The sequence below is a fragment of the Quercus suber genome, unplaced genomic scaffold (assembly GCF_002906115.3).
Source record: "Quercus suber isolate HL8 unplaced genomic scaffold, Cork oak 2.0 scaffold_214, whole genome shotgun sequence".
Taxonomy (NCBI): Eukaryota; Viridiplantae; Streptophyta; class Magnoliopsida; order Fagales; family Fagaceae; genus Quercus; species Quercus suber.
This window is the reverse complement of record NW_027069672.1, coordinates 1,074,135-1,085,712: the sequence shown is the minus strand read 5'-3', so window position 1 is coordinate 1,085,712 and position 11,578 is coordinate 1,074,135. Positions and strand designations below refer to the sequence as shown.

Genomic DNA, 11,578 nt, shown 5'->3' with positions numbered 1-11,578 from the left:
GTGTCCGCAGTGTGGTTTCGTGGACTACCATGATTTCTGGACTTGTTAGTTGTGATGAATTGGATGCTGCCCGAGGGGTTTTTGAGATAATGCCAGGAAAAAATGTTGTTTCATGGACAGCATTGATTAATGGATATGCTAGAAATCAACCCGAAGAAGCTTTTGAATTATTTTGGAGAATGCAGCTTGATAATGTGAGGCCCAATGAATTTACTTTGGTTAGCTTGTTAAAAGCTTGCACTGAGATGGGGAGCCTCAAGTTGGGTAGATGGATTCATGACTTTGCTCTCAAGAATGGGTTCAAACTTGGTATTTTTCTTGGGACGGCTCTTATTGACATGTATAGCAAATGTGGTAGTTTAGAGGATGCAAGAAAAGTGTTTAATAAGATGCAAGTAAAGAGTTTGGCTACTTGGAATTCTATGATCACTAGCTTGGGTGTGCATGGGTGCGGAGAGGAAGCTATTTCTGTTTTTGCAGAGATGGAGAGGGGCAATGTACAGCCAGATGCTATCACTTTTGTAGGTCTTCTATGTGCTTGTGTACAGACAAATAACTTGGAAGAGGGTCAGAGGTACTTCAAATATATGGGTGAACATTATGGCATCACACTTATTCCAGAACATTTAATCTGCATGACTGAACTCTATAGCCGTGCTGGTATGTTAGATGAGGACTGCAAATTAGTAAATGCCATGCCATCAGAGCCAAATGACAATGTACTGCCAGCATTGTTGCACTCAAGTAAAGTTTATGGTATTGTTAATATGGAGAAATTCTTATATGGGAAGTTAGATTTCTCAACAGTAGATGCAAACTCTTTGCGGCGAAATTGGCTTCAGGTCTCCAAGTGGGATGCAGGCTGATTTTTTGCTAGGCAGATAAAAGGTATCTGCATGACCATACTTTAAGCCTCAAAAAGGGCAAAGCTTCATGCCAAGGTGGTTCCATTCTCACTCAAAGGGGTTATATATTTCAATGTATGTATATTCAATTTATTACCTCTCAATGAGTTTATAATTTTCTTTTTAACCGGAATATATGTGTATAGCTCTAGCTTCCTCTGGTATTAGATCATGGATAGGGTTGAAAGAATCAAGTTTTGGCCATTCAAATCTCTAACCAAGTGGGTAAAAATAAAAGCTGGTAATAAACTGAAACAGAATATCCTACGCCATTGTACCCCATATCGATGTTAGTTTTAAATGCAGTAACTTTAAAATAATATAGGGTGAGACATTTTTTTTTATTGAAATGAAATGATCTAGTTCTTATTTAAGCGTATTATTGTTATACGCAAAGAACTCAAGCTCAGTTCTTCTTCAAACTCTGTTCATAGTTGTACCCAGTATACTTTGACATTATTCATGTATAAGCAGTAACCATGGATCTCACTTTGCTTCTACCTTTTTAACTACTTTTAATCTCTTGTAAAAGATAGTTTCTATCGCTAAACAAATTGGAGCCTAATGAGGCACTAGAATTGGAAAAAGAATGGAAGAGAACTTTTGGAGTAAATAGAAAATGGAAAAAACAAGGTTTCTCTTTAAATTAGTTTGAAGAGAAATCCTTCAAACTTCTCTTATATCTTTTTACAATTCAATCGTTGGATTGCATTTTCTTTATGTTCTTAACATGCATGTCAAATTCGGTTTAAATCGGATGTTATTTACTATTTGATCAATAAACTTATTTTTTATATATAATTTTTTACTATAAATATAAATAAGTCATTGGTGACATAGTTATTGATATTTAATTTTTTTGAAATTCTACAAGTATGGAGGATATAATAAAAACATGCAATTCAATAGTTAGATTTTCAAAATTCACATCCAATAAAAGGATATAGGAGGAGTTTAAAGCGTTTTTCTCTAAACTAATATGAAGGATAACATTTTCTAGAAAGGGAAAGGCTTTTTGTTGGTAAAGATGTAAATATATGTCAATAAAAGGGGTTTTTATTTGTCCTAACAATATTGCCTTTGATTAATTTACCCAGTTCAATTCAGTGGGATGTTTCATTCATTTTTTTTTTCTCCGTCTCCAACTATGCAAATAAGAAATTTAAGATGTACAGGATAGGTTTTTGCTTAGCTGTAAGTTCTCTTGTTTGTAGATCATATGTTTAGCTATAGTATTTTAATATTTCTACATTGTATTTTTTATTTTAAGTCTCGTTTAACTATAGCTTATATTTAACTTAAACCATGATAATTTCATATAATTTTTTGTTAGCATAATATTCTATTATACAATTTTAAGGGGGGATTTTTTATCCTAATTAACATGTATATACTTTGAAATTTTGGTCAATAACAAATATTTATCATTTTGTTGGGTACTAAATCGAAATTTATAAGTTGCACACATAGTGCTTCTATCATGCTACATAGTCCGTAAACTGCCACATAATATCCCAAGTTCAACTTTAAGGTGGTATTTTTGTCGAATTGTAACGATTGGAAGCAGTTTACTTATATTTATTGACAATATATAAAAAAAGTTTCTCTGTAACTAAGAAAGTCCTCCAAACTTCTCTTAGGCAGTAGAATAGCCATACTTTCTACGAAGGTATTTTGTTCTCCACGTTCTAACAGCGTTAGTTCAATGACTAGTTGGGTTTTTTTTCAAGGGAATAGGGAAACACATTGTCTTTCTTTAACTTTCTTACTACTGCCTAGATAATTTTATTTTTGCCAATGGAAGAATTATCACAAAGTTGGACGAAACTATTGCTCTCGGAGAAAGAGGGGCCAGGTTGCTGTTTGGAAGATGAATTCAGCTCGAAAGAACATATTATAGCGGCAAAGTTTCTTACGAAACAGGCTCTTAATATTAAGGCCATTGCAAAAACGTTTACCCCATTGTGGCGTTCAAGGGGCGGATTTAAGATCAAAAACCTAGGTGATCATGTGATTCTCTTCATTTTGAAAATAAAAATGAAGTAGAGAAGGTCTTTAATGTCGAACCATGGTGCTTTGATAAGCACTTGGTGATCATGCAAAGATATGATAAGAGCATGGTAATGGAAGAACTGAAATTTGAGAAAACTCAATTCTGGGTTCAAGTTCATGGGCTTTCCTACAAATACATGAATGTTAAGGCGACCGGGAAAATCTGTGAAGTTATTGGACAAATTGTACACTCTGCCGATCCAACTGAAACAGAAGGGGGCAATTTTATGAGGATTCAAGTGGAGATGGATGTATCTTTACCCCTTTGCTGTGGTCAAGTTGTGTCTATGGAGAAAGGAAAAAAATCCTGGGTCACGATCAAATACGAGCGTCTACCTAATATTTGTTATTGGTGTGGCAAAATGGACCACTCAGACTATGATTGTGAGATTTGGCTAGACAGTGAAGGAAGTTTAGCAGAAACAAACAAACAAACAAAAAATTGGGCCTTCATTACGTGCTCCACCATTTTTTCCATCAAAGCGAAGTGTGGTGGCTATCCCAAGTTTTTACAATTAGAAACGCACAATTCCAAAGCCGCATGATACTAAAGCCAGACCTGAATATGGCAGTGAGAGCAATGATGAATCAAGAGCTATGGAGGAGCTCACGGTGGTGCATAACCTAGACTCATTAAACAGCTCATTAAAAGCTAATTTATGGGAGAAAACCAACACACCTAATAAGCCTAATTATTCAAGAAGCGGTTACATGAGTAATCAAGTCCAAGGCCCTAATATCTCTCCACATAATCTGGACAAATTTAATGCAGAAAATATAGGGATCAATATGCACGAAAAGTCTAGTGATAGCTGTCTATTATCTCTAATGGAACCAATTGGAATTAATCCAATCAATATCTAGATTAAATCCTCCATGAGCAATCAATTCCAAGAGGCGGCCCAATCAAACCCTAATGCTAATAGTTCCATCCTTAATTCTTTGTCACATGAGGGGCATGAATTTACTAGGGCAACCAAAAGAACAAGCACGTGGACTAGGCTGGATAGAGGCAAGAACATGCAGCAAGTTGCTAAGGCAGATATCACAGGACCATGTAAACGAAGTTTTTCAACAATTGATGATCACCCTAAATTGCCTTGCAGCAAGAAACAGGTTTTGACAGATGATGCTGAATTTTCTTCTCGAACGGTGGAGGTTGATGCTCAGCCCAGCCAAGAGTCATAAATCTCTTAGTATGGAACTGTTATGGGTTTGGGAACCTACGTACAAAGAAGGAGCTTGGAAACATTATCCAGAAAAAAGATCCTTTTGTCGTGTTTTTAGTCGAAACATGGCAAATGAAGCTAGGCTAGATCGAGTCCTTCATAACATAAATTTTGATAACAAGTGGGAGGTTTGTAGTGGGAGGAGAGGTGGAGGATTGGTGATGTTTGGGAAAAATGATGTTCATGTAACTATTGCGGATTCACATAGGTACTTTATTGATGTAACCCTAGATAAAAATAGGGAAACAGAATGGAGATTTACTGGGTTCTATGGAGAACCTGAAACTCATTGGAGAATGGAGGCTTGGAATAAATTGAGAGGCTTAAACAATAGGCCAAAAGTACCATGGCTTTGTACAGGGGATTTCAATGAAATTACTACACAAGATGAAAAATTGGGAGGAGTACTAAGAAGTCACACCCAAATGCAACAATTCAAAGACGTGATTGACGAATGTAGTTTCATTGATTTAGGATTTGAGGGATCCAAATTTACTTGGAGCAAACACTTTACTGATGGTCACTTATTATGGGAACGGTTGGATAGAGGATAGGGGAATAATGAGTTCCTCATAAGATTTCCAAGCTCAAGGGTGTCCCATCTAAGATGTATGTCATCAAATCATATTCCGCTTCTTATCAATCTTTCGAGGTTGGAAGCTCCACCTAGGAAGAAAGTGTTTTGCTTTGAGGAGATATAATTATTTGATTCACACTATGGTGAAATTGTGGATGCGGTATGGAGGAATGGTGAAGAAGGTGATATCATGAAAAAAAATTGGAAAATGCAGTAAGGATTTGGGATGGTAGGAAAAAAAAATGTTTTTGGGAATGTCAGGCAAGAATTGGAGGAGAAAAAAGGTTTCTAGCCAAGGTTGAGGCCGAGGCAATGAGGAGGGGAGATAATTCTCGGCTTTGAGAATTGAGGGCTGAAATTCATGTTCTCATGGACAAGGAAACCCGAATGTGGAGCCAAAGATCAAGAGTGTTATGGTTGAAAAATGGGGATAGCAATTTCATATTTTTTCATAACAAAGCAACTCAAAGATTTAGGAAAAATTCCATTCTTGGAATTAAAGATAAAAGAGGTAATTGGCAAGAGCAATCAGAAGTGATTGGAGACATCATTGTGGAGTATTTTGAAGACTTGTTCACTACAAGGAATTCGGCCATTGAAGAAGGTTCACTATCCTTTATCCTAAAGCTGGTCACAAATGAGATTAATGAACAGCTAATGGGGGAGTTCATGGAGTGGGAATTCAGGAAGCACTTGATCAAATGGCACCCCTAAAAGCACCAAGTCCTAATGGGATGTTGGATATTTTTATAATAAAAAAAATATTATTATATTTATTTTAATACTCATTTATGTGTATCAATTATCCCTTAATGTCAGATACGTTGATTGCTAAATTTTGAAATTCAAATATAATTCAAAATTTGAATAGCTTTTGTTAATGGTTTTAATCAAGAAATTTATGAACATTAGCGTGATATTAATACCATAGTTGCCAGCATATTTGGTTTTATTACATATATATATATATATATACTTTCCATTCTAAATGTTTTGTATTCAAACGTTCTTATTTGAATACGACATAATAACGTCATATATAGAAGATGTGGGGCCCATGGGCCTGATAGCCTCGACCCATCATATAGCAGCCCCAAGGCCCAGGCCGAGGAGCACAGGCTATTCAGGGCCAAGGTGAGGGAAAGCCTTTCCTTCCCAATCCACACCGAGGACCACCTTATCCTCGGCCTGACGAAGGTAATTTTGGGGAGAGACTAACCCCAAAGTGAGCTGTCACTCTCACATTTAATGCATTCAACTAACCCCCCTGGCCGCATTAATGGGGAGGTAACCCCTTGGCAGGATAACGTTGATCAGAGTGAACCACTTGAGTACCGATAAGGCCTCTGATGGGACGGACGGCCAGAAAAAAAGGCAAATAGATGNAAAAAGTTCCCAACTCTTTTACCAAATAAAAAAAAAAAAAAAAACCTTTTTTTTTTATTTTTTTATTTTAAGATTGTGTGTTTAACAAGTTGAAATAAATTGTGTTGTGTTAACCATGTATTAAGGTGCATTAAACCATATATCCGAATACTCATACCTAAACACAATATTGACACGACCCCACTAACACAAATTGTCACCCCTAAAGTGAAAGGGAGACGATGTTTTCTCCTAATGGTTTATTTGAGTGTTTACTAATATATATTATATTTTGTATTGGTATAGCACAACTAAAGTTAAAAAAAAAATAATAATAATAAATCTCTATTTTAAGTTGTATTTTTTTAGTTCTCTTTTAAAAATAATAGTTAACGATTTTTTATTTAGGAATATAGATGTCGTTATATTTTCATAATATGGCATTAAATGAGTCACCTGACTTATTAATTTAGGAAAATCATTACAAGTGTTGTATTCAGATACCTTTAACAACTCTTGTGGGGCCCATGGGCCTGATGGCCTCGGCCCATCATGTAGCAGGCCCAAGGCCCAGGCCGAGGAGTACAGGCTATTCAGGGCCAAGGTGAGGGAAGACCTTTCCTTCCCAATCCACACCGAGGACCACCTTGTCCTCGGCCTGACGAAGGTAATTTTGAGGGGAGGCTAACCCCAAAGTAAGCTGTCACTCTCACATTTAATACATCCAACTAAACCCCCCTGGCCGCATTAATGGGGAGGTAACCCCTTGGCAGGATAACGTTGATCAGAGTGAACCACTTGAGTACCGATAAGGCCTCTGATAGGACAGACGGCCAGAAAAGAAGGCAAATAGATGATCAACAGATGGAAGGAGGGGATAGGAAGATAAAAACTATAAAAGAAAAACTAGTAAAGTAAAGAGGGGGGGAGAAAAAAAAGGATAACAAAAAGGCCTCTTCGGCCACAGGCCGAGGAGCATCCCCCCATTGGTAAAGAAACTCTTACAATTTTTTCTTTTTTATGAGAAAGTTCATGCTTGGTGATCGACGGCCAGCACCTAAACCTTTCACCCCACTCTCTATAAATGTATTGTTTGGGCTTATTGGGCTGAAAACCCATCACTCAGGGTCAATCCAAACTGGGTCCCTACAACTCTTTTTTCACCTTTATTTTTAAGAAAATGAAAGGAAAAAAAAAATGGTAAATATATCAGCAAAAATGAGATTGGGATTCATTAAACTTCGTGAATAAAATATCTATGACAATGGTATTCCTTATAATTTTATGCAAGTGCAACTGGTGGTAATTTAATTCTACCCTTTTTCTCTCTCAAAAAAAAAAATCTACCTTTTTTTTTTCCTTTGATCAGGATGTTAATTCTACTTAGTGAGTTACACAAATTAAAATAGTATTAATTTTATTGCGTTAAATCAATTTGTGACTCCCATTAAAACTTGAATTATCAAAATATATTATTCAGATAAGTTTAATAACTCTAAAATTTGTCATATATCACATTATAACCTTGATCCCCTTTAAGAAAAAAAAAAATTTACTGCTATTGAAAAACAGTCACTAAAAAAAAATTTCACAGTCCAAAATATTTTTGGACTGTGGTATTTTTTTCACTGACTTTTTTTTTTTAGAGAGTTTCAAACTTGGTATCCGTTTCTGATGATAACTTGTTCTAAATATACCATAGTCCAAATTATAATGATATTTTGGACTGTGGTATTTTTTTAAAGATGATTGTGTTCACATATTTTTAATGTTTGATTACTTAGAGAGTTCTCATCAACATTAAAGGAAATAATTACTTCTTATGTAACCTCTAAAGTCTAAATTATATGTACCTTTAACTATATTAATGAAAGTGTAGTCTAAATTATATGTACCTTTAACGATATTAATGAAAATATGAAACTAGTTAGTGTGGGGGGAAAAGNTTGAATAGTGATAGATCGATAACCAAATGTGTTGTGGTTTTGTGAGTTTTTTATGAGCAAGTTTCCTAAATTTGAACTTAGGGCTATTACTATTATTATTTTTGGTTTGGGGGTGGGGGGGTGGGGTACTAAGCTTATAAAATGAATCAGGGTCACTTGAATAACTTGATCTTTTGCAAAGTTGTGTTCAAATTTGTTCACTAGTTAAACGAACTACTAAATTTAAGCTTAATTTGAAAAACCCAAGTTGAAGAAAGCAAAACTTAACTCACTAAGATTGTAAAATGAATCACCCTACTTGCGATGATGTTCAAATTTGTTCATGATTCCCATCTCTTTCATCCCAAATATTTGTTTGAGGGTTTGTGAAGAGGATGGGTTTAGTTCCCCAGCTATCAATTATGTTGGGTAAGAGCTGACATTTTGTATAAAGGTTGCATATAATATTTCTCTCATATGAGTGGATTTCAGATTTATAGAATCTATCCCACGTGAAAGGAATAATACATATAATTGTTACAAGAAATAATAATTACATTTCGAAGTTAATTATATAATTTTTGAGGTTAACTTGTGTCAAAAAAAGCATTCAATCACTCATGAACAACCAGCCATCAGCAATACTCAAGGGAAATACATATTCGAATTTTGATATATGATAGCTAAATCAAAAGAATTTAATTGCACCGACCATTTAAAAACATAAAAAGCAAAATGTTGACATATATTAGCCCATCATTAGAGTAAGTAAACAATAAATCTATCTATCTATATATATATATATAGGTAAATGTGGGGCCCATGGGCCTGATAGCCTCGGCCCATCATGTAGCCGGCCCGAGGCCCAGGCCGAGGAGCACAAGCTATTCAGGGCCAAGGTGAGGGAAAGCCTTTTTTTCCCAATCCACACCGAGGACCACCTTATCCTCGGCCTGACGAAGGTAATTTTGGGGAGAGACTAACCCCAAAGTAAGCTGTCACTCTCACATTTAATGCATTCAACTAACCCCCCTGGCCGCATTAATGGGGAGGTAACCCCTTGGCAGGATAACGTTGATCAGAGTGAACCACTTGAGTACCGATAAGGCCTCTGATGGGACGGACGGCCAGAAAAAAAAGGNTAATCCTTCAATTGCTGAAAAACGAGGGCACTTTCACTCCATTCAAACCTTTTCCACTTGTGCAAGAGTTGGAAAAATGCCCTACATCTATCTGTGGATCGAGAGATAAATCTGTTCAAGGCTGAGGTCATTCTAGTCAATTTTTGCACTTTTTTGGGATTCCTAGGAGGCTGTAAATTATTAATTGCTTTAATCTGATCAAGGTTAACTTCAATCCCATCGTGGGTGACCATATAACCCAAAAACTTGCCTAAGTCAATGCCAAAGGAACATTTAGAAGCATTAAGGCACAATTTATGCTTTCACAACACCTCAAAAACACTTCCAAGGTCACCCACATGCTCGGTCACTACCTTACTTTTCACCACCATATCATCAATATAGCTTCAATATTCTTTCCAAGCCGAGATTCAAACATTCTAATCATCATTCTTTGGTAAGTAGACCTTGTATTCTTCAATCCAAAATGCATCATCGTATAGTGATAATTCCCAGTGGGCATTACAAAAGCATATTCTCCTAATTGGTCAGAGTTAATGGTATCTTATGGTACCCTTGAAAGGCATCCAAAAAACTCATCCAAGGATGACTAACCGTCATGTCCATTAATTGGTCTATTTGGGGTATTGGGAAGGGGTCCTTGAGGCAAGTTCTGTTTAAATTCATGAAATCTACACACACTCGCAACTTCCCATTCTTATTCTTCACCACCATCGTGTTGGCCAACCATTCTAGGTAAAAAACTTCTTTTATTAACCTTGCACACTTAAGCTTTACCACCTCTTCTTTAACATCCTCGGAATGTTCCTTAGAAAAGTGCCGAGGTGGTTGTTTCTTAGGAGTAACAGATGGATTGACATTTAGATGATGACAAATGAAATTCGGGTCCACCTCGAGATATTCATAAGCACTCCAAGCAAACACATCAACATTATTTTTAAGGAAAGCCAACAGTTCCTCCTCCTGAGAAGGCAATTGCACTCCTACTTGAAAATATTTGTAAACATCAGTAACTATAATAACCTTCTCCAGCTTCTCCCACCTTACTCTTTTAGCTATAACGTTCGAGGATGTTTCTATTTCCTTTGATTGCTACAAAGCCCTTTCTGGGATGGCCAAGGATTCACCCTCGGACTGGTGTCTAATAGCCGCAACTAGGCATTGCCTAGTCATAGCTTGACTTCCAATCAACTCCTCATCCTGGTCTCTTGAGGGATACTTCACTTTCAAATACAAAATTGAAGAGACAGCCCCCATGGCATGAAGACAAGGTCTTGCCATGATAGCAGTATAGGGGGAATACGCGTCAACCACAATGAAATCTACTTTAACAACTTCTGACCTTGCTTGAATAGGCAGTTTGATCTAGTCCTTTAAAAGAACTGTTTTCCCATCAAACCCCACCAGAGAGGAATCATAACTAGTCAAATCCTCAAGTTTTAACCTAAGTCCCTTGTACAGGTCAAGATACATAATCTCTACCCTGCTGCCTTGATCTACCAAGACTCTTCTCACATCATACCCCCCTATTCGAAGGGTGACCACTAAGGCATCGTCATGTGGTTAATAAGTTCCAATTTTATCTTCATCAAAGAAGCTTAAAGCTAGTCGGACTTCCATTCTTCCTCACTTAGACTTAGGGATCAAATCCTCAGCATGTGCTTTTGCTATGGACATAACCCTTGACAAATATGCGCCAATCCAAATTAGGGCAGCAAAAATAACACTAATTGTTCCTAGGGGTGGTCTCGAGGAAGTGTCCCTCTGATGTGCCGACCTGGCCTGACTCCCTTGTCCAGAGGGTTGGTACAGGAACTGCTTCAGCTTCCCAACTTTGACTAACTGCTCCAAATAGTCACGTAAAGTTCTACAATCTTCTGTAGTATGTCCTCGGTCTTGATAGTATTGGCAATGAAGGCTTTGATTATGCTTCATAGGGTCTTCTCCCATCTTATTCGGCCACTTGAAATAAGGTTCATTCTTTATCTTCTCGAGGATTTGGTGTACAAGCTCCCTAAATACTGTGTTAACTACCTGGGCAGTAGTATGCCTAATATGTCTAGCAAAATCTTTGTTAGGTCGATTGTAATTATATCTCTCCGACCCAAACTCTCTTCAGTTAGGAGGGATTACCTTCGCTTCCCTTTCTCTTGCTATTAATCCTCTTCAACCCGTTTATACTCATCAATTCAATTCATCAGCTGACACATGCTTCGAGTAGGCTTTATAGTTAAGGATTTTCTCAAATCGTGCTCAGTGGGCAGGTTGACCTTAAACATCCTTATCGCCACGTCCTCAAAATTTCCATTTATCTCGTTAAACATCTCCAAGTATCTATCCAAGTAAGTCTTTAGAGTTTCACCCTCTTGCATAGCCATAGATA

The 11,578-nt window shown here is 36.9% G+C and overlaps 1 protein-coding gene across 1 annotated transcript; it reads left to right on the top strand.

The window, feature by feature from the left end:
• Nucleotides 1-6: 6 nt before the first annotated feature.
• Nucleotides 7-1,060, top strand: LOC112040253 (pentatricopeptide repeat-containing protein At3g26630, chloroplastic). Its single transcript, XM_024073147.2, has one exon. The coding sequence runs from the start codon at nt 30-32 to the stop codon at nt 864-866; it is 837 nt and encodes a 278-aa protein (XP_023928915.2). The 5' UTR covers nt 7-29; the 3' UTR covers nt 867-1,060.
• The last annotated feature ends 10,518 nt before the right edge of the window (nt 1,061-11,578 follow it).